This window comes from Girardinichthys multiradiatus, chromosome 10, assembly GCF_021462225.1.
Source record: "Girardinichthys multiradiatus isolate DD_20200921_A chromosome 10, DD_fGirMul_XY1, whole genome shotgun sequence".
Taxonomy (NCBI): domain Eukaryota; kingdom Metazoa; phylum Chordata; class Actinopteri; order Cyprinodontiformes; family Goodeidae; genus Girardinichthys; species Girardinichthys multiradiatus.
This window is the reverse complement of record NC_061803.1, coordinates 8,599,109-8,622,993: the sequence shown is the minus strand read 5'-3', so window position 1 is coordinate 8,622,993 and position 23,885 is coordinate 8,599,109. Positions and strand designations below refer to the sequence as shown.

Sequence of the window (23,885 nt, the reverse complement as noted above, 5' to 3'; positions counted from 1 at the left end):
ATTTATGAGGTGTGGTCTGATCCGGCTGGGCAAAACCTAGTTCTGTTGTTTTATTTTTTCTCAGAACTTGGCTGTTTACTGAAAAACCTGAAACCTCTGGGGAAAGGAGTCATCACAAAGGCCAGATAAGCCAATCAGAATCAGGCTTTGGGTTTGTAGCTGCATGATTTTTTTCACCACATTCCTTTAACTAAAGAGACAGAATGTAAACTATCTATTATTGTAGATAAAATGCAATATCCAAGTTAAAGCTGTTTTATATTGGAATAAACGTTTAACAGAATATTCGATTAATAATAATTTAAATAATGACTGAAAAGTTTTCTGAACTTCTAAAGGTCCATCACAGACATTTTCACGGTACTAAAAGAAAACAGTTCTTCTGGGTAAAAAAGTCAGATCTGCTGTGTTCGTGAGCACAACACAGGTAATGTAGCTGGCATAGTGTTGCACCTGAACTTTTGTGCGTCACTCAGGCAAGCTAGACCACAGAACTGATAGTGGGCATATTTAATGGATTAACCTCTTTATTAGTAACAAGCAGAGATGGATGAGCTACAAACAGACAGAACAATGAGAGATCATTAAAAATAGAGAGTGATGTGAATTTCTGCCAACTCCTGAACAGGATCCACAAAGGAATCAACAATGCCTTAACAGTCTACAAGCTGGCCTTATACTTTCACTGGGCCATGTTTCTGGTTGGGTGTTTTTTGGGAGTTTTATTCCAGATGTATGATAGTTTGTAAAACATCATTTCTGCAAAATTGATCAGAAAAAAATATTTAACTAACAATAACATATGATCATTCTAGAGTACTGACTAGAATTAATAAAACAAAGAAGTACGAAACTTTTCAAACTTCTGCATTGTTTGGTGATTTTTTTTAGCAAAGAATTAACCTCTCATTAGCATGTTATGCATTCAGCTGCAAAGGCTGTAACACACCTCACTTCTTCTCCTTGCAGTGACCGAGGTAAAATCAGAATCAGCTTTATTGCCAAATTCGTACATGCAAACAAGGAATTTGCCTCCGGTACACTTTGCTCTTTTGTTCTGTTTTTGCATTACAGAATATACAAATTTACTATTTACAATGTACAATATACACGTATCTAATAAAAAAGGTGCATTTGCAACATCTGTATGCTGTTGTTCTGTACTCTATTGAATGTTCATCAGAGAAACAGCCTGGGGGAAGAAACTGTTTCTGTGGCGGCTGGTTTTAGTGCTCTGTAGCGTCGGCCTGAAGGTAAAACTCTGAACAGTTTATGTGCAGGGTGTGTGGGGTCTGCAGAGATTTTGGCAGCTCTTTTCTTGACCCTAGACCTGTATAAGTCCTGGATGGAGGGAAGGTCAGCTATGATTATTCTCTCTACAGTCCTGATTATTCGTTGCAGTCTGGACTTGTCCTGTTTGGTGGATGAGCCAAACCACACTGAGATGGATGAAGACAGGACAGACTGAATGATGGCAGTGTAGAAGATGACCAGCAGCTCCTGTGGAAGGTTGAACTTCTTGAGTTGCCTCAGGAAGTACAGTCTCTGCTGGGCCTTCTTTTGAAAAGTGTCTATGTGTGAAGACCATCTCAGGTTCTCAGAGATGGTGGTTCCTAAGAATCTGAAGTGGTCCACGCCCGATACAGTGTTGTTGAGGATGGTGAGGGGTTGTATGGGGGTGGTGTTCTCCGAAAGTCCACCACCATTTCCACAGTCTTGAGTGGGTTCAGTTCAAGGTAGTTCTGACCGCACCAGTGTACCAGCCGATCCACCTGCTGTCTGTATGCAGACTCATCACCGTCCTGGATCAGTCCAATGACAGTGGTGTCATCTGCAAACTTAAGGAGTTTCACGGACGAGTCCGATGAGGTGCAGTCATTTGTGTACAGAGAGAAGAGGAGTGGGGATAGAACACACCCCTGGGAGGCACCAGTACTTATTGATCTGGATCGGGAGAAGATGCTCCCCAGTCTCACCTGCTGCTGTCGGTCTGTCAGGAAGCTGTTGATCCACTGACAGGTGGAGGCCGGGACGTTGTGCTGGGTGAGCTTATGGTGGAGGATGTCTGGTATGATGGTGTTGAAGGCCGAGCTGAAGTCTACAAACAGGATCCTGGCGTACGTCCCTGGATGGTCGAGGTGTTGCAGGATGAAGTGTAGACCTAAGCTAACAGCATCATCTGCTGACCTGTTTGCTCGATAAGCAAACTGCAGGGGGTCCAGCAGGGGGCCTGTGATTTCTTTCAGGTGCTTCAACACCAGCCGCTCAAAGGACTTCATGATCACAGACGTCAGAGCTACAGGCCTGTAGTCATTTAATCCTACGATGGTGGGTTTCTTGGGAACTGGGATGATGGTGAATCGTTTGAGGCAGGAAGGGACCTCACATTTCTCCAGTGACTTGTTGAAGATCCTTGTGAAGATTGGAGCGAGTTGATGTGCGCAGGCTTTCAGGCATGATGGGGAGATGTTATCAGGTCCTCCAGCTTTCTTTGTTTTCATGCGCTGAAAGAGCCTATTTACCTCTTCCTCGGAGATCTTTAGTGCAGGCAGAGGATCTGATGGTGGGGGGTTGGTTGCTTTATGGGAGGAATTTGTTCCTGAATGGGATGTAGAGGGGATGATTTGAGGTGTGAACGGCTTCTTGTCATGTCTGCAGTAGAAGCCATTCAGACGGTTGGCCAGGAGACGGCTCTGTTCAGGATGGGTGGAGGGGCTCTTGTAGGCAGTAAGGTTTCTCAGACCAGTCCATACAGCTGAAGTGTCACCAGTAGAAAGGTTGTTCTTAAGCTTCTCACTGTAGCTTCTCTTAGCTGCTTTGATCTCTTTTGTTAGTTTGTTCCTGGCCTGCCTGTACCGCGCCCAATCTCCACTGCTCCACTTAAACATTGTTTAAGTTTAATCACAACTTTGTTCTTGCATTAGTAGGCTAGCACAATTAGCTGCTGCAAGAAGTTAGAAACATAGTCGTATTCGGCTTTGTTCATTCGTTCATCTTCTATACTGCTTATTCCATAGTGGGTCACGGGGAAGCTGGTGCCTATCTCCAGCAGTCTATGGGCCAGAGGCGGGGTACACCCTGGACAGGTCACCAATCCATCGGAGGGTAACACATAGGCATACAGGACAAACAAACATGGCAAACATCTCCTTTCAACATATTTGATACTGCAGCATATATCATCATCTCTCCAACTAAACAAGAGCAGAAAATATTTGTAGATAAGCTTCACAACTTTGATTGGCCTTTTATACTGCACATATGTGGCACTGCTGCACAAATACCAGCCAAAATGACCTAAAAATAATGCTTCTTAATCTCATGCTGTTTGATGCAGACACTCTCTCAGCGCTGATGAATATTCATTTACTTCGGCACGCTTAATGCTTAAAGTGGCTCCAAAAAGAAGGTAGTCGGACGTTTTTTTTATACCATACCATAGCTGAATAGAAATGGTCAAAATACCAATGAAAGCATGCAAAAAGCTGATCAACAATTATAAGACAGGGTTGATTGCTCTAATGCCAATAAAGAATTTTCAATTGCATATAGAGAAAGAAACAAATAATTTTAAACATGTCATTCTCAGTAAAATGGCAATAATAACAGATTTCAAAATTGGAACACCATATACATTGTTTCATTACCTTTTGGGAGATCCACATCTCATTTCCTATCAGATATAAACGTGTTGGTCGAATGAAAATAATTTTCATCCTATTTCTGCCAGGATTATGAATAATTTTGGGCTTAACTGTGAATTTTCCTAATGTATCGCTGTTTATTCTGTTTAGTCTCTTGTTGCTGTCTTGTTTTTCTTACATAACATTTTGCTTTCAAAATATTTTTATTTTCTGTTTTTACCTCTTTTCTCCTTCAGGTTTCTGTGTTGTATTTTTGCACAATGTTGCTACATTTTGCTGCACTGTGTCATTGTAAATGACCCTTATTTATCAGGTTTCCTGATGCCACTCACAAATTTTAATATTTAATGGCAATTACATTAATTGACCTCATCTCTATGGGTCGCCTTTCCCTTCTGAACACAACTTTAATCAGAGCTTTTTACCAAATTCTTTGAGTTTTTTTATAACAAGTTTATTATTAGAATGTTGCTCTTTAGAGGTATTTATTTTGCTGTTTAGATGTGTGAAAGTAATGCACTGCTTTATGAGTTGAGTTCTCATGAAAACCTTTCAAGGCTTATCTTTTAAATCCACTCTTAGCACAGTTTATCCCATGCTTTCATTCTCCCATGGGGACACTGATAGAAAACTTACCGTCTTCACAGTCACACTAACATGAAGGGAAATAAATCTAAGTATCGTTCCCCAACACAACGATGACAATGTTACTTTAGCCAAACTGCTGTGGCGTGGCAAAGCAACACAATGGTACACAGTCCATCTCGGTATAATAGCCTTCACTGACAGACACACAGGTAATCCATCTTTCCTTGATTTGCAGTCCAACACACAAAAGCCAAGCGCTGATAGTAGCACTGTGGGGTGTAATGGTGCTGTCAGATGCTCCCAAAAAAGGATCCTCCCTCCCTCCTTCCATCCACCTCTCTCTCCCTCATCTCGCTCCCTGATCCGATGAGAACAGGTCCCCACAGAGGAGGGCTGCGTCTCATTGGCTGGTGTTGCACAAGAGTGGATGGGGGAGAGGCAGAGTGGCGATGAGGGGAAGAAAGCTCAAGAAGATGCAACTACTCTGCTACAGCATCCCCACAGATCCCCGAGCTGAAGGATGATAGAGGTTTAGTGACATGTTTGTAGTGCTGTAATGAATGGAAAGGGTGGCAAGATTGCAGGATAACTTCAGCTACATGACTGAAACGGACTGATCTGAAGTACTTTGGATCTGAGCATCACCTGGACTTTATGTTTCCATGACTGAGAAACTGCCACTGCCTGAATCTCTGCATTGTCGGACTGAGCTATTGTTGTCTATTTCAGGATGTACTGTTGTCTCACAGAAAGGCATCAATCAAGAGGACAGTGGTCGCAAATACTGTAAAAATGGGTCCCCGCATCCAGTACTGGATTATCCTCCTCAGTACCTCGTGCACCTGCTGAGACATTGCAGAAAGCCAGCTTGCCTCACTACTGGGATGGTGTGACATCCAGCCACCTGCTGGCTGCCCCACATCTGGGTCAACATGCCTGTGATGAAGGGCCTCCTGGCCCCACAGAACACCTTTCTGGACACCATCGCCACACGCTTTGATGGCACCCGTAAGTACAGTGGAAACATTGTTGGGCTGAGCTCAACCTTTACACACATTCCACAAACAAATTGCATAAAGAATTGATGATTAAATAATGTAATTCACTTATAACACAGCTACTGTATTGACCATTATAGACCATTTATTGTCATTAGAATGGCATTATAACAGTGGTCTTCAAAAGTATTTACACCTCTTGAACTTGTCCACATTTGTCACACTACAACCATAAACGTGAATGTATTTTATTGGGATTTTGTGTCATACTTGGTAGAATCCATTTATAGAAATACAGCTTCAGTTATTTTTTGGGTATGTCTCTATCAGGTTTTTACATCTAGAGAATAAAATTACAGTCAGTTCTTCTTTGTAAAATAGTTCAAGCTCAGCCCGATTGAATGGAGAGTGTCTGTGAATGGCAATTTCAATTCTTGCCACAGATTCTCAACTGGATTTATGTCCGAACTTAGACTGACCATTTTAATACAAATATATACTTTGATCTAAGCCTTTCCACTTTAGCTCTAGCTGTATAGTTAGGGTCATTGTTCTGCTTGAAGGTGAAACTCTTCCTCAGCCGAAAGTCTTTTAGAGCAAGGATTGCCCTGGATTCAACGCCATTCATATACAAACTCAACTCTGTCCAAATTTCCTGTTAATGCTAAAGAAAAGCATGATACTGCCATGGCCATGTTTGACAGTGGGGATATTGCATTCAGTGGTGTCCCATGTTAGTTTCCTGCCACACAAAGTCTGATCAGATCAGGCCAAAAAGTTCACTTTTGATCTACTTACTAATTAGGTCACTTTAGCAGGTATCTGATTGTACTTGTTTTCATTTATAGATAATAGAGAAATCCAAATGTGCACCACACACTAAAAACTTTTAAAAACATCCACTTCATTCCACTTCAAAAATATCCAACACTTTGTGTTGTTCTATCACAATAAATCACAATAAACAACAATGAGGTTTGTGGTTGTAACGTGACAAAATACAAAAAAGTGCAAGGTGCACAAAAACATCTGCGAGAGCAGAATGCAGTTTGAAACTGAAGAACAGCTTGTTTTTGGGTGTTTGTAATTTTACAGTCAGCCAAATGTATTAAACCGGCCTTTCCAACCCCCTGTACATCAGTTTCACACATTTAGCTCCACGGAAGTCATTGCAGCCATTAGGCAGTATTGTCATTTCTGCTTGGTTTGTGTCTCTTGTTTTGTACCTTTTGTGCGCCCTCGGGGAGGTTGTTGCTCATCATAAACAGACGCCGTTGGCATGTCTGTGTTTGTTCGCGTGACGTGTCGGCCTGACGTCCCTCAGCTGGTTCCAGCAGCCTGAATGAAAGTGTGACTTAGATTGATTCCAAGAGCCAGAGCTGTTTTTTCGTTTTACTTCTACTTAGGAATAAAATGCTTTTGACAAGAGCAGCAATTAAGGCTTTGACACATGAGCTGTATGCATTCAGATGAGGTGTTTCTCAAGATCCCATGAGGAATTGCTCCAATCTGCATACTGACCAGAATTAAAAGTTGGTGTTCAATAGTTTGTGTTTAAAACACCGCAGAGATTAGTTGTAAGATGAGGAGGTCGTGCACTCGTGTTACATGTTCATGTGAAGCTCAAGAGTCCTTGAGCTTCACATGGACTTCCTGCCAACTCCAGAGGGGTGCTCTCTTGTTAAATCTCCTCTATGACCTCTGATGAATGCAGAAGAGTAAAAAGCAAAATAAAAACGTTTACCTTCTGGGTTCAGTATTTTTCCTTATATCTAATGTTTTTTTCTTATTTATCTGTGCCCTGAGCTGCAAAATTCATTTTGCAAAATGTTACTTCTGCTGCTCCTAAAGCATTGTTGACAGTAATGTCCTGAAACATGTTGTGCTATTTGGGGTTCTAACGTGTCAAAGGGCTCATCCCCATTCACATGTTGTGGCATTTCAGTCCTGCGGCTTTTGTTTTTGCAGCTCTGGATGGCCGAGTCCAGACTGCTGGAAAGCTGCAGAACACAAACTTCTTTTATATTTCAACTTTCTGACTGATCACTCATCATCAGGGATTTTCCGCCCCGCATGTTTGCTGGTAAATAATCCAACACTTTCAATTTCATGTGGTAGATGGTATACCTTAAAACTGTGTAGGAAGATGCCAGGCACTTTGCAGCTAGATGCTGCCATTCTCAAAGTCGCCACAAAGCTGCAGCTCCTGAAGGGGTGGCATGAAGGCTACTGCTTAAAATAGCTTCTTTCCTGTTGCCTGGGTTACGGGGTCCCACCACTTGACATGGAGGATGCTTGAGCGATTTGGTGTTTTAGAAAAACAATGGTCAGCCAAAGAGAAAGCACTTGAACTTGCTTTGTAACCAAGGACTTGCATATGCAGCAGCTGGTCTCTTGTCTCAGGCCCCTGCGTCTTAAAACAAGTGCTGTTGTGTGTAGAGCAGCTGCAGTCTCTTTTTACATCACTGCCTTCAGCCTGCAGCAGGTGGAGGTGGCTGGATGTAGTGCCTTGCAAAAATATTCACAACACTTGAACCTTTTCATATTTTGTGATGTAACAACCTCAGACCCCCCCTTGAACCACCACCTTAACATGGTGGAGGGGTTTGAGTGCTCGAATGATCCTAGAGGCTATGTTGTTTGGGGCTTAAATGCCCCTGGTAGGGTCTCCCATGGCAAACAGGCTCTAGGTGACGGGTCAGACAAAGAGCGGTTCAAGAACCCCTTATGACAACTACTAAATCGAGGCACGTGACGTCGCCTGGTACGGCAGAGCCGGAGTCCCACCCTGGAGCCAGGCCTGGGGTCGGGACTTGTCGGAGAGCGCCTGGTGGCTGGATTGCTCCTCGCGGGACCCGGCTGGGCCAAGCCCAACGAGAGACACGAGGCCATCCCCCAGTGGGCCCACCACCTGCAGGGGAACCATGAGGGACCGATGCAAAGAGGACTGGGCGGCAGACGAAGGTGGAGACCTCGGCGGTCCGATCCCCAGATGCTTAGGCTGGTTCTAAGGACGCGGAATGTCACCTCACTGGGGGGGAAGGAGCCTGAGCTTGTGCAGGAGGTTGAGAGATATTGACTAGAAATAGTCGGGCTCGCCTCCACGCCTCTGGAACCCATCTCCTCAAGAGGGGTTGGACTCTCTTCTACTCTGGAGTGGCACACGGGGAGAGGCGGCAGGCTGGGGTGGGTTTGCTTGTTGCCTACCAGCTCAGTCGTCTCGTGTTGGGGTTTACCCCAGTGGATGAGACAGTGCCTCTGGACTGGCAGACTGGGGTGGTGGTCCCCCTTCATAAGAAGGGTGACCGGAGGGTGTGTTCCAACTACAGGAGGATCACACTCCTCAGCCTCCTTGGTAAGGCCTACGCCAGGGTATAGGAGAGGAGAGTCTGGCTGATAGTCGAACCTCGGCTTCCGGAGGAGCAGTGTGGTTTTTGTCCCGGCCGTGGAACACTGGACCAGCTCTATACCCTCTACAGGGTACTCGAGGGTTCATGGGAGTTTGCCCAACCGGTCCACATGTGTTTTACTAGGGGCCATCCGGTTTCTGTATAAGCGGAGCAGCAGTTTGGTTCACATTGCCGGCACTAATTCAGGCGTGTTCCTGGTGCATGTTGGACTCCGGCAGGGCTGCCCTTTGTCAACGGTCCTGTTCATAACTTTTATGGACAGGATTTCTAGGCGTAGCCAAGGGCCAGAGGGGGTCTGGTTTGGGAACCAGAGGATTTCGTCTCTTCTTTTTGCAGATGACGTGGTCCTGCTGGCCTCCTATAGCCAAGACCTACAGCATGCGCTGGGGCGGTTCGCAGCCGAGTGTAATGGATGGGTGGGATTAGGATCAGCTCCTCCAAGTCCGAGGCCATGGTTCTCGGCCGGAAAAGGGTGGCTTGTCCTCTTCAGGTTGGAGGGGAGTTCCTGCCTCAAGTGGAGGAGTTTAAGTATCTCGGGATCTTGTTCACGAGTGGGGGAAGAATGGAGCGGGAGATCGACAGACGGATAGGTGCGGCTGCCGCAGTAATGGGGGCGCTGTGCCGGTCCATTGTGGTGAAGAGAGAGCTGAGCCGAAAAGCCAAGCTCTCGATTTACTGGTCGGTTTACGTTCCTACCCTCACCTATGGCCATGAACTTTGGGTCATGACCGAAAGAATGAGATCCTGGATACAAGCGGCTGAAATGAGCTTCCTCCGTAGGGTGGCCGGGCACTCCTTTAGCAATAGGGTGAGGAGCTTGGCCATCCGGGAGGGGCTCGGAGTAGAGCCGCTGCTCCTCCACATCGAGAGGAGCCAGTTGAGGTGGCTCGGGCATCTATACCGGATGCCTCCTGGATGCCTTCCTCGGGAGGTGTTCCAGGCACGTCCCACCGGGAGGAGGCCCAGGGGACAGCCCAGGACACACTGGCGTGGGAACGCCTTGGGCTACCCCCGGAGGAGTTGGAGGAGGTGTGTTGGGAGATGGACGTCTGGGCGTCTCTGCTGAGTCTGCTGCCCCCGCGACCCTGTCCCAAATAAAGCGGAAGACGACGAGTACGAGTACAAGTACAACCTCAAATTTCAATGTATTTTACTGGGATGTTATCTGACAGACCGACACACAATAGCACATGAATAAATAAGCATTGACCTTAAACCCTTTCACTATAACATTGTTCTGCTGAAAGGTTAACCTTATAACCTACTGATGCAGCCTCTTACAGGTTCACCCTGAATTAAAAACTCCCCATCAACCCTGATCAGCTTCATTGCCCCTACTGATGATAAGCATACCCACGACATGATGCTGCCACCACCATGTTTATTATGGGGATTGTGTGTTCAGGGTGCAACGTTAGTTTCTGGTGTTTTATATCTTCAGGAAATGTTTGTTGTCTTATCAACTGCTCGGATTTATCAGGGTTTAAAGGTAAATATAGCTGCGTATCATCAGCAAAGCTATAGATATTTTTGCCAAATAATCCTACCAAGTCTAAACATATATAAATTGCCTACAATTAATAAAGAGTATTAGTTCAAACATTAGACATATATACTTTCCTTTATTTCATCTATTAAAGTATTATATTTGGTTAATGAAAGTTAACAAAACTACTAAAGTGGAATATTCTTGATTACACTTTTCTTGTGGATTAATGTCTGGGTATGAGGTAGCTGTTGTAGGTAACTCTAAAGAACACCATTGAAATTCACAGATTTTCATGACCCTTTAAGATACATACAGTCATGTTTTCTTTGTTAACAGTTTTTGGGAACTCTACTTATTGTCAACTGTTCATTAACATAAAGAATAGTTTGAACCTTGTACCCAGTTTATGATTTGAAAATTGGTGCACACAATGTAGATGCACACATGTAGACATGCATGGTAAAACCATGGGCACATTTCTGAAGTAGGGAAACGGATTTTTGTTGGCTCTAGAAAAGCTCGATGTTTCAGGAAAAAGCTGAGGCGTTTTGAGGAAAAAGCTGAAGGCAAAAAAAATCCTCAAAAGAGAAAAAAAATATACAGGTGATGTAAAGGCTTGACCAGATATCTCAAGAAAAGGATTCAGCTTTGGGTGATGTTTGTGGGTCTCACACCTCACGCCATCTATGACTGCTATTGATTTTTTTCCAAGTATTTAGGTGTTTTTAAAATGTTAAATATAGTGGCCAAAATACAATATTGTACAATTTTATTGCTGTGCAATCATACTTCTTTTTATCTCCTGACTTCTCTGCCATGTTGCATCAACATGCCACTACAGTATGCCGGAGGGGACAAGCCAAACACAATTTTTTACACTTTGCCTTTTTGTTTTTCATGGACACAATAGTTTAAAGGTTAGTGATTATTATTCACTTGGCTGGAAAGTGTGCCACTAAATGTTGCGTTCCTCTAAATACTGAACTCATTATTATCAGGTTGCCTGAATAGAAAAAAAAAAGTTACATTAAACCTGTTGAACCAACCACTTGTTGATGGCTTCACTTTAAAACCTCTTCACTACAGAGATAAAGTTTTAGAAATATATCATCTTTCAAACACACATAAACCTAACAGATCTTATCTAATAGCTCAGATTATAGCGCTCTCCACTTTTGTTGGCACCCCTGGTAAGACACATAAGAAGCCTTAAATTAAGTTCAGTTTGTATTGTAGAAACTAAATCTCAAATTTAAAATTGTAGACAATTCTGACCTTTAACATTCAGTGAGAAAAAAATCCATATTCATAGATAATAATAATGAAAAAGAAAATACAGAATCACAAATTATCACCATCATAATAATTCCCAAAATAAATGCAACTTGAGAACTTGTAATGTGTACAATGCTGTGGAAAACTATTGCTGTCCCACTATGACCACCAACCTGTTTGAGTTTCAACATGTTGTTATTTTTCTGAAATTCTTGGTTAGTTTGACATCAGATATAACAGGACACATTCCTTCCAAATATATTGACTTCTATTTTGTAGCTCTGCACAATATTTTCTTAAAAAGCCTTAAGGGATCATCAAGATGTTTTTAGAAATATGAGGCCCATTGATGCCAATTTTTGCCCAGTCTTTTTTTATTGATGGATCGTGAACTCTGAAGATAGCAAGTGAGGCCTGTTCTGGGTTATTTTGTGACCTTCTGGATGAGTCTTCAGTGTTCACTTTGAGTAATTTTGGTAGGCCAGCCACTCCTGTGAAAGTTAACCACTGGTCCGTGTTTTCTCCATTTGTGGTCAATGGTTCTCACTGTGGTTCAGTACAAATCTAAAGCTTGAGAATTGTCATTTTCAGGCTGATAGATTTCAATTAATTTGTTTCCCATTTATTCTTGAATCTCTTTAGATTGTGGTATGATGTGTTGTTTCTTGCCTTTTAAACACTTTTATAAGGGGTAATAAATTAAAGTGGAAGGGCCTCAACCACTGCTATTTAAATCTGTCTTTTTACAACACATGGACAAAAATAAAACATTAATTTCATTTTAAAACTGAATCTGTGCCTTATGTTTATATGTTTTAACATTTTGCTGTTTGCATTTTCTTCCTTCTATAGGGTAATCATTCCATAAAAGAGATTTACTGAGGTTTATATATATGGATTGGACTGTTACCCCTGAAAATTCATAAAAACAAAACAATTTAAAGTTTACTTTAAAATATTACCATCTTAATTGTGAAATACACACAAATGAATCATACAAAACCCCACCCACCAATATTTTTCCAACTTAATTTTAATGTTAGAGGTCATAAACAACCTTTGATGAATGCTATTTTTTATCCTGTATAGCATCCCTGAAGGAAATACAGGGGTTGGACAATGAAACTGAAACACCTGTCATTTTAGTGTGGGAGGTTTCATGGCTAAATTGGACCAGCCTGGTAGCCAGTCTTCATTGATTGCACATTGCACCAGTAAGAGCAGAGTGTGAAGGTTCAATTAGCAGGGTAAGAGCACAGTTTTGCTCAAAATATTGAAATGCACACAACATTATGGGTGACATACCAGAGTTCAAAAGAGGACAAATTGTTGGTGCACGTCTTGCTGGCGCATCTGTGACCAAGACAGCAAGTCTTTGTGATGTATCAAGAGCCACGGTATCCAGGGTAATGTCAGCATACCACCAAGAAGGACAAACCACATCCAACAGGATTAACTGTGGACGCAAGAGGAAGCTGTCTGAAAGGGATGTTCTGGTGCAAACCCAGATTGTATCCAAAAAACATAAAACCACGGCTGCCCAAATCACGGCACAATTAAATGGGCACCTCAACTCTCCTGTTTCCACCAGAACTGTCCGTCGGGAGCTCCACAGGGTCAATATACACGGCCGGGCTGCCATAGCCAAACCTTTGGTCACTCATGCCAATGCCAAACGTTGGTTTCAATGGTACAAGAAGCGCAAATCTTGGGCTGTGGACAATGTGAAACATGTATTGTTCTCTGATGAGTCCACCTTTACTGTTTTCCCCACATCCGGGAGAGTTACGGTGGAGAAGCCCCAAAGAAGCGTACCACCCAGACTGTTGCATGCCCAGAGTGAAGCATGGGGGTGGATCAGTGATGGTTTGGGCTGCCATATCATGGCATTCCCTTGGCCCAATACTTGTGCTAGATGGGCGCGTCACTGCCAAGGACTACCGAACCATTCTTGAGGACCATGTTCATCCAATGGTTCAAACATTGTATCCTGAAGGCGGTGCCGTGTATCAGGATGACAATGCACCAATACACACAGCAAGACTGGTGAAAGATTGGTTTGATGAAAATGAAAGTGAAGTTGAACATCTCCCATGGCCTGCACAGTCATCAGATCTAAATATTATTGAGCCACTTTGGGGTGTTTTGGAGGAGCGAGTCAGGAAACGTTTTCCTCCACCAGTATCACGTAGTGACCTGGCCACTATCCTGCAAGAAGAATGGCTTAAAATCCCTCTGACCACTGTGCAGGACTTGTATATGTCATTCTCAAGATGAATTGATGCTGTATTGGCCGCAAAAGGAGGCCCTACACCATACTAATAAATTATTGTGGTCTAAAACCAGGTGTTTCAGTTTCATTGTCCAACCCCTGTATGTGTTATTCTGTGTGCCTCACTGCTTTGGTGTTTGTCAGATAAATTTATTATCTGTATTTTTCGGTTTGTTGTCTCTTGATCTCAAAGACAGCTTAGTAGTCAAAGGTCATACTTAGCATGCTTTAATGTAGATAAAAATTTCACCAGCATTCATAGGCTGAAAACCGTTGCTGTTTTTCTTCACACACTCAGTGATGTGCATTACTTGCCTCTTTCCTGTACACCCATTCCCACCTCCCCAAACCCCTGTACACGACCTACCCAGCAGTGTTTTCACGCTGACAGCAGATCTCATGCTGTGGATTGGCCCAACCACACTAGAGCTGCAGGCAAAGATAAGAAGCGGGTTCATTTTATTCTAAATTCTCCTCCTAAAGTAAACCAAAGAGGAAGACAGAGAGGACTGTCAAAAAGAACCTCTTTGAAGCTCATTTTATCCAGCTGCTGAACGGGTTCTAATGAAACCAAAGCTCAGCAGGCAGACGGCAGTGGATAGCTGAACCTGTTTGTTGTTGCTGGATAAACTTGCTGTATTTTTTTAAGCCGGAGTTGTTGCAAAGTTTGAAGCATATAAAATGGGCAGAGTGCTAGGATGATAAGGTTGAGTCCCCAGGTGGATGTTGGTGTTTTTTTTCTTTTGAGCAAGAATCTGAAATAAACTGCTTCTAATGTTAAGGTCTCCACCTTGGATGGCAGCTCTGCCTCCATCGGTGTGTGAATTTAGGTGTGAGTGGGTGTGAGGCTTTGTGAAGCACTTCGCATGGTTCTTGGGATAAAACTGCCATAAAGCTGCAGTTCTTCCAGCTTTTAGAGCTAAAATCCAAAGGGTACCAATACGTTTGCTTCGAATGCATCAAAATATATGTTCTAGCTTTAAATTTCCATATGTATCACTCTAAATTCTATAAAGACTTTGTAATCACTAATTACATCTACTTTAGTTCAGATTGGGCACCTTTTCCCCTCCATGTCCAATTCTCATTGTGCTATCCCCGGTCTGATCCAGTAACTGATTATATGCTGCTGGGTGGTAATTAGCTGCTGGCCAAGCTTCACAGGCTTTCATCTGTCTTTTATACACAGAAGAACATGCATCCTCCATTGACATGATCTAGGCTCATTGTAGTTAGCAGCAGCAGTAGCATGTAGCATCATCATGTCAGATTACAGTTGTTGCGAGTCAGCACAGATGTGTAATTAAGGAAGCTGGTGCAGCTGAGCGGACACTCGAAGCAATATCCCTGAGAGGATTACAGCATGAGAATTGAAGAATTGTCACAATGAAACACGCACACAGCAACACACTTAAACCGTTCATCAAGTAGTTCATGTGGGGACTGGATTGGTTACTTATTTAGCTATAAGAGAAGAAATAAGTACGTGGAAAAAAAAAATGTATATTTACCATTGAAAAAATCACCATATCATACAGATATGACACAAGGCACTACATGTTTTCCTTTCTTCTTCACCGTGATAAACCTTTATGTTAACACGAAGTCTGCAAATATGGAGGTTTCTATAAAGGGAGGCTATTTTCTTCCAAAAAAATTGCTCTTCCTCAAATTCAGTTTAGTACTTTTTGTTTACTTTCTGCTGTACATAAAAGCATTTAGTAATGACTTTACTTGGTAAAGAACAAGAATAGACCTTTACAAGTTTCATAAATTATTCAAAGTATTCAGTGGGCTGTGGAAGTTGGATTTTAAAGCAACCAGAGCTAAAATTAAATTTGACAGAATTATAAAAATAGGTGTAAATAAGTACCATTTTTGTAAACAACAATTCAAAATAATTATATTTTGTTTACATGCCTGTGATACAAACATTTAAATTACTTTGCAGTAGCACTACAAACCACACACTGTACTTTCCTGGGGCTTACAGGTGACTTTACAGGAACCTAAAACTCACCTGAACATTCCCAGAACTTACCAGGTACTTTCCCAAAACTTTCAAGAATATACCAAGTATTCTTCTTCTTTTTTTTTTACCGGGAACAAATACTGAGCCTTCACAGAACTTTTCTCTAGAACTTATAAGATACCTTCTGGAAAGTGCCTGGTAAATGCCTGAAAGTATCAGATAAGCTCTGGGAGAGTACTGTAACATAAATTATCTCATAATACAGCACATTTCCTGACACTATCCAGTAAGTCCCAGGAAAGTAACCAGAAAGTTCTGGAAAATTCCAGGTAAGTTTCAAGAAGGGACCTGATAGGTGTCATGGTTTTTGTTTGTGTTTGTGAGAATCCCTTCTGTTTGTATTTGGATTATTGTGTGGCTGCCTATTATTGTGATCTAGGGTCTTCTATATACCTTTTTGTAGTTCTTTCTGGTTCTTTGTTTACTGTGCATTTTAGTTTAAACCCATGTAAGCTGTAGTCTTGAACCTTTGTTTAGGTAAATTCTTTATGTCTCTTGTTTAGTTCCCTCTCTGTTTATTTGTGTGTTTTCTTCTACCTTCTCTCAGTTACCTGCTTAAATTCTCCTCCAGGTGTTCTGTATTCCCCTGTTTAGTCTCACCTGATTCCCATCTCACTAATCACACCACCTTAGTATTTGAAAATACAGGCTGTGTAATGTAGTTCTACCTTGGTTTGCAAACACTTTCAACATGATCAAAGTGCACACTTAGATCAACTATTTGCTAGCAGCTTACTATTGTGTGTGTACCAGCTGCTTATAAATGTTAAATTTGTCATAATAAATCACTTTAAATGTGAACTTGAATAACCCCATGGTGTATATAATGGGCCACTAATTAATGCCTATTAATGGTAAAGAAATATTTTGTTATCTTAAAAGTAGCATGAGATTTTTTGGCTTTAATAACAGTTCATAAGTGTGTCCTAATCTTCATTAATCAAACAGAAGATGAGTGTTATTAGTGTGCAAAATAGCTTGTTAAATTAGGTCACTCAGTCCATGTAGTTGTGTGTTCAGTATTTACAGAAGAGGCAACTTCAGAATATCAGTCTGTTGTAGATAATACCCTGAATGCACTATTGCATAAATTAATAATGACCCAGTATCACCTTTCTGCATATGTGAGACCGTGCCATCCATAATTTGATCTCCAGCTGTGCCAGGCTGCTACAGAGTCTTTGTACATGTTGAAACATTATGTGGCATAAGTGCTGAAGCTCACAGATGCAGCATATACCTCAGATATCGGTCACTGCTATGGAAATAGTATAAATTCAGTGTAAAGGTCCAATCAATGTACCTGATAATACTATGATTCAGTTTCAAGCTACACTATGCAGATTAACTCACACTGGCATGCTAAATGCTTGGAGTGGCTGACATGGCTGAGTGGTTAGAACCCTTTTCTGATTAATTTAGCTAATTATTATCTTACCACTTGGGGGCCACTTAGAAACTCTGAATGGAAATTTAGGCTTTCATCTCCAGAAGGACAGGCAATCATTTAGTATGGAAAAAGATCAATACAAATATGTGACAGGATGTAATGTTTCCACAAATCTTTTTAATTTCTTCACATTTGGACCCATGAGAAATGCGTTTTTAAATACACCAAAATGAATTGCAGATGAAGAACAATGTCAGATATAATATGAATCAGATATGAGCAAGATACGTCTGTGGTCATGAAATCCTTTGAGCGGCTGGTGTTGAAGCACCTGAAAGACATCACAGGCCCCCTGCTGGACCCCCTGCAGTTTGCTTACCGAGCAAACAGGTCGGCAGATGATGCTGTTAGCTTAGGTCTACACTTCATCCTGCAACACCTCGACCACCCAGGGACGTACGCCAGGATCCTGTTTGTAGACTTCAGCTCGGCCTTCAACACCATCATACCAGACATCCTCCACCAGAAGCTCACCCAGCTCAACGCTCCGGCCTCCACCTGTCAGTAGATCAACAGCTTCCTGACGGACAGACAACAGCAGGTGAGACTGGGGAGCATCTTCTCCCACAGCAGATCAATAAGTACTGGTGCCCCCCAGGGGTGTGTTCTATCCCCACTCCTCTTCTCTCTGTACACAAATGACTGCACCTCAGCGGACTCGTCCGTGAAACTCCTAAAGTTTGCAGACGACCACTGTAATTGGTCTGGTCCAGGACGGTGATGAGTCTGCATACAGACAGGAGGTGGATCGGCTGGTACACTGGTGTTGTCAGAATTACCTGGAAATCAACCCACTCAAGACTGTGGAAATGGTAGTAGACCTTCGGAGAACACCACCCCCATACACCCCCTCACCATCCTCAACAACACCGTGTCAGCTGTGGACCACTTCAGGTTCCTAGGAACCACCATCTCTGAGGACCTGAGATGGTCTTCACACATAGACACTCTTCGAAAGAAGGCCCAGCAGAGACTGTACTTCCTGAGGCAACTCAAGAAGTTCAACCTTCCACAGGAGCTGCTGGTCATCTTCTACACTGCCATCATTCAGTCTGTCCTGTCTTCATCCATCTCAGTGTGGTTTGGCTCATCCACCAAACAGGACAGGTCTAGACTGCAACGAATAATCAGGACTCCAGAGAGAATAATCAGGGCTGACCTTCCCTCCATCCAGGACTTATACAGGTCAAGAGTCAGAAAAAGAGCTGCTAAAATCTCTACAGACCCCACACAACCTGCACATAAACTGTTCAGAGTTTTACCCTCAGGCCGTCGTTATAGAGCACGGTTTACTCAAACCAGCCGCCACAGAGACAGTTTCTTCCCCCAGGCTGTTTCTCTGTTGAACATTTAATAGAGTACCAAACAACCTCATACTGAAGTCGCGATTCCACCTTGTATATGTGTATTTAAGGACATAAAGATATATGCAGAATATATCTTATAACGCAAAAAAAAAAAAAAAAAAGACCCAGAGAGCAAAGTGTACTGGAGTCAAATTCCTTGTTTGTTGTATGTACGAAAATTGGCAATAAAGCTGATTCTGATTCTGATACCACAATACTTTGGATATAGTTAATACTTGTGAAGATTTTTGATCTACATAATAATGGCCCTTTATTGTGTAAAGAATAAAATAATTTAACAACCTCTTTTCTCAATATTAGTAAGTGTTAATTTGGAGTCTAGTAACAAGAAATCATTAATAAATATTGACTAATTAAGAGTCCAAACACACCCTCCATTTCTGCTACCTGTATGACCCCTTCTCTTTTTTAATGGTTATAATCAGTCTGACAGAGGGAGGTATCCCAATCCTTGTGGTTTTTAGTATAACAATGACCATCAGTGGGACCCTTTGTGAGGTGCCTTGAGACGACATTGTTGTAAATAAGCGCCGTTTAACTAAATAATCTCAACTGAAACTATCTCTGTAGTTATGCTGCTATAGGCTTAGGCTGCTGGAGGACATAATGACCACTTTCACCCTCTTCGCTACATTCTCACACTACTCTCCAATTTTGCATTATTTGCTGTTATTTCAGCTTTTAACTTTGTTCTCCCTTTTCTCTTCCTAGAAGCTACACCTGGCCTGGCTCTATGTCTACCTGTGACACCTTTCTGGAGAGGGGAATTGTCCGAGCTTCTGCTGGCAACAACTTAATGCTCACCCTCTACCGATGATCCACATAGGCCTGTCCTTTAGTGTTTAACCCTTTCTCCTAGACATGGCGATTGACTGAGCTTAACTGTGATTAACTCTATGTGCTCTTTTTCAGACACTAACCTTGAAAATTGGCTCAGAGTTTATCTGTTCTTTCTTTCTAGGTGAAACGACTAAAGGAGCTACATCCATTAACATTTACTTTTCCTTCCCATAGAAAGTACTCCTGGATCAGTGCTTCTTTGTTCTTTGCGTCTCTGCTCTGTTCTCTCAAACCCCCAGTCGGTCGTGGCAGATGGCCGCTCACACCAAGCCTGGTTCTGCTGGAGGTTTCTTCCTGTTAAAAGGGAGCTTTTCCTCTCCACTGTCGCTACATGCATGCTCAGTATGAGGGATTGCTGCAAAGCTAACGCCAGTGACTGTCCACTGTCTCTACATGCTCATCTGGGAGGAGTGAATGCTGCAAGTCACTAACTGGATGCAATCTGCTGGGTTTTCTTAGACCGAAAAACCTTTTATCCAATTTGAATAAAAAGCTAACTCCAACTGCACTGTTCAATGATTAGGATTAATTGGAATGTATGTACCTGACTGCTGTGAAGTGCCTTGAGACAACATGTGTTGTGAATTGGTGCTGTATAAATAAAGTGAATTGAATTTAAATGTCCCTTAGAAAACTATACTATGACCACATCCTTTTTGTCATAGTGCTTCTTGATGACCACAAATTCTGGTTTGATATTCTTGACAAATATGGAGGTCATCAAAATTAGCTGACGAAGATATTCATAGCTTCCCTTGACTTCATTAGCTGCACACCATTTGTCAAATAAGACAGCTTTTTCTCGTGCAAACTCCATGTAAGTTTGACTACTAGACCGCTTACGATTCCTAAATTTTTGCCTGCAAGCCTCTGGCACAAGCTCATAAGCACATAAGATAGACTGTTTCAGTACATCATAATTCATGCCATCCTCAGTTGACAGTGATGATACAACTTCTTGTGCTTTACCCATTAGCTTACATTACAGCAACACAGCCCACATCTCCTTTGGCCACTCTAGTGCTGTTGCAATCCTTTCAAAGGCATTGAAGTAGGAATCAACTTCTGACTCCCTAAATGGTGGCGCCAAAGCAATATTTCTGCTAACATCAAACTTGTTTTTATTTAACAAGACCTCCACAGAATCAAGTGGAACAGATGAACCAAGCAATGACTGACTTTGCGAAAGCCTCATAGCTTCCACTTCGAGCTGTTTTAATTTGATCTCCTTCTCAGCTTCAATTTCCAGCTTCCGAATCTCAAGTCTGAGATCAGCTTTACGTACCATCTCTCTTTTCATGCGCTTCCAACTGAAGGCGAGCCAGTCGAACCTTAAGTCTGACATTACCACTGGAACTACCGAGGTCTGGTGACCCAGGATCGAAGCGAGGTAAAGTCCCAGGAGGCACCTGATGTTCCTCCAACCCTTTGGGGGAGTTATCATGGCGGCAGCTCCTGTTTCCAACGGGGAGACTCCTAATTCACCAGAAGAAACACGATCACAAACATCCAGAACAGTTTCACTTGAGTCCCCTAGGATTTTCAGCTCAACCAGTTTTTGCAAAACAATATTCTTAATTTCCTGTTTAACAACATGCTTCTTCAGAGAAATATCAAAATGGTCTGCAATGGCCAACAAGTCCTTCTTACGACATAACTCCACCTTCTCACGGCAAGGAGCCTGAATGAACTCCTTTAAGTCAAAGCTCATTTTCAAACAATCACAAAAACCTGGCAATTACTGTGGTTGTCCTCAGCTCAGAAATTATTTAAGATCCTGGACGAGCCCCCACTTGTGTTACAACCCCCCTTCAAGTTGAAGGAGGGAGAACACACAGGACAACCATAATAAAATGTCAGAGTCTTTGTAAGTGTGGTACAATGGGATTTATTTTACTCTTTAAAAAAAAAAACAGAAATTTAATACATAAAACAAAACAGGGCCTAACTGTCACCTAAACTAAGCCAGAAGAAATAAAGGAAAAGAAAGCTCTGCTATTCTAGAATAACAAAACAAGCCAAAAACATTACATGGGTGGCACCAACCTACTTACCTAGTGTGTATAACAGAGAAAAAACTACATGATGGAAATGTACAGGGTACCCCAAACTTACCTAGCCCACAAACTCCCACCACAAACCTTGAAACAATGCTGGAAAACAATGCTGGAAAACAAAGCATGTGCCAAAAAGCCAGCCAGGTGAAGCCACACTCCCTGCCCTACAGGTAAGCAGTTTATGTAGAGCTCCCTGATTGGCTCCCTCAAGCCAATCAAGGCAAATTGGCATCACCCTGCACTCTGAACCTGTGAGAGACAGGAGACACAATGGGGGGAGAAAAACACACAGTCCAGCAGACATGTAACACTAATATTTGCTACTTTAAAGTTGATGTGCCATATTATTTTTAACCACAAAAAAAAAAAGTATAAAAAGTGAATTTATATCTAACATTGGACTGAGTTTGGACAGGGACAAGTATTTTAGAAGTACATTTTTACATTGCATTATGAACTACTATATAGTCATACTTAATATATTGGAATATTATTGAAAAGTTATTTTATTTCAATAACTGAATTCACTAACTGAGAAAAACATTATATAGATTAATTAGACTCATACTGGCATTTTCGAGCCTTTATTTCTGTTAATTATGTTGGTTTTCCACTTGAAACTAATGAAATCACATTTAGGATTAGAATAGTACATCAGACCCATGAAAAAATATTACAAAAATGGGGGCTTAGTGAAATATATATTTAATACCTGGCTAAAGGTTATTTTCAAATGGTACTTTTAATCTGGCATTTAGTCCGATTAATAATTTGTCAAAATGCACAACATCATGTGTAAAGATCTTCACCACTTGTGCATTCCTACTCTACAGTTGCATTTGTAATTGGTAAATTAAAATTGGTAAATTAAAATAAATATGCTATGTTTTACACGTAAAGCATTTGCACTGTGTATAGCATTAGTTCTGCTATGGAAGCAAAAACAAATTACCTAAGGATACAGTTGCCACTTGAAACTAAGCTGGTTGCTGCTCATTGGCCCTTTCAAAAAATTCAACCATTTTTCAATCAATTTTAAGGACTAAAGTATAATTATAAACCACTCTAGCAACTACCAGCAGGCTTCCACACATCACAAGTAGTTGTTGATATTTTTGCAGTGGGTTGACATTCGGACAATGAACAGCTTGACAGTCTGAACATATTCTTCAGTCATAAAAGAAATGAACCAGTTTTTGTTCAAGTATGGGACAGTGGTTTGAAAAAATTCATTAGCAGTTCAGAAAAATGTAAAACTTTCAAACTGTTTCTTTTTTTGTTATATTAGCTTTCAGTCAACATTCTAACATGTTATTTGAGATATTTCAGGTGGAAAGGCATTACGTTCCTGTATATTCAATTTATAAACTTCCTATACTTGCAAAAAAATAACCAAAATGTCTTGTTCATAGGCTACTCCTCTACAAGGCCATGATGTAGCTGATTAGGGTCACATTCTCAAAGCAGACCGTGGAATGCAAGATCAAATTCCAACTATAGGCTAAATGAATGAATTATGTTATTCAGAACAAAATATAAAATCTGAGTGCAGCAGCCTGCAGAGACTGGGAGGAGAACCCAGAACAAAGGACCGGTGCTGTGCAACAGAGACAACTCAGTAATCAGAACTGTCCATGGTGCTGAAAGCAAACCAACAAAAGAAGCAAAGCAAAGGACTCTGAGGTGACTGAACAGCAAGAGTCTATTTTTTGAAAATCATCACATTTCCATTTTGAAATGTCTGCAGTTACAAAATTTTACAAATACACCTAATCAGAATCCATATCCCCATTCAATGAATATGACTGTATACCCCTTATGGCCATGAATGTAGACTTATTGTAGACTTTTAATGTGGTATTTAAACCATCCTTTTTAAATAGTGGAAAGATCATCCAACAAATTTAAATAAATAAAAAAATAAAAATTTTGTAAAATGTAGACTTTACTGCAGGTAATTAGGACAGGGTCAAAATTATACATTTAGAATCAAATATATGCATGCACCCCACTAATATTAGCTTAAAATTTATGCTGATGACACTCAGCTTTACTTATCCATGAATCCTGATGAACCCAACCAGTTAGATAGACTACAAGCATGTCTTGAAGACATAAAAACTTGGATGACTTTAAATTTTCTGCTTCTAAATTCAGACAAGACAGAAGTTGTTGTCGTTGGATTGGAGTCTTTAAAAAAGAAACTGCTTAGTCAATCATTTAACCTGGATGGCATTAAATTGACCTCCAGTAATAAAGTAAAAAACCTTGGTGTTACTTTTGACCAGGACATGTCATTTAAATCCCATATTAAATAGGTTTCTAGGATTTCCTTCTTTCACCTCCGGAACATTGCCAAAATTAGAAATATCCTGTCCAGGAGTGACGCTGAAAAACTAGTCCATGCATTTGTTACTTCAAGGCTGGACTATTGTAATTCTTTACTATGAGGATGTCCACAAA

The 23,885-nt window shown here is 41.5% G+C and overlaps 1 protein-coding gene across 1 annotated transcript in view; it reads left to right on the top strand.

The window, feature by feature from the left end:
* The first annotated feature begins 4,676 nt into the window (after nt 1-4,676).
* LOC124874817 (potassium voltage-gated channel subfamily H member 4-like) overlaps nt 4,677-23,885 on the top strand; it is a 65,928-nt gene continuing 46,719 nt past the window's right edge. Inside the window, exon 1 of the mRNA XM_047376362.1 lies at nt 4,677-5,240. Within this exon, the coding sequence (XP_047232318.1) occupies nt 5,165-5,240 (76 nt within the window). The 5' untranslated portion in view covers nt 4,677-5,164. The remainder of the gene's footprint in view (nt 5,241-23,885) is intronic.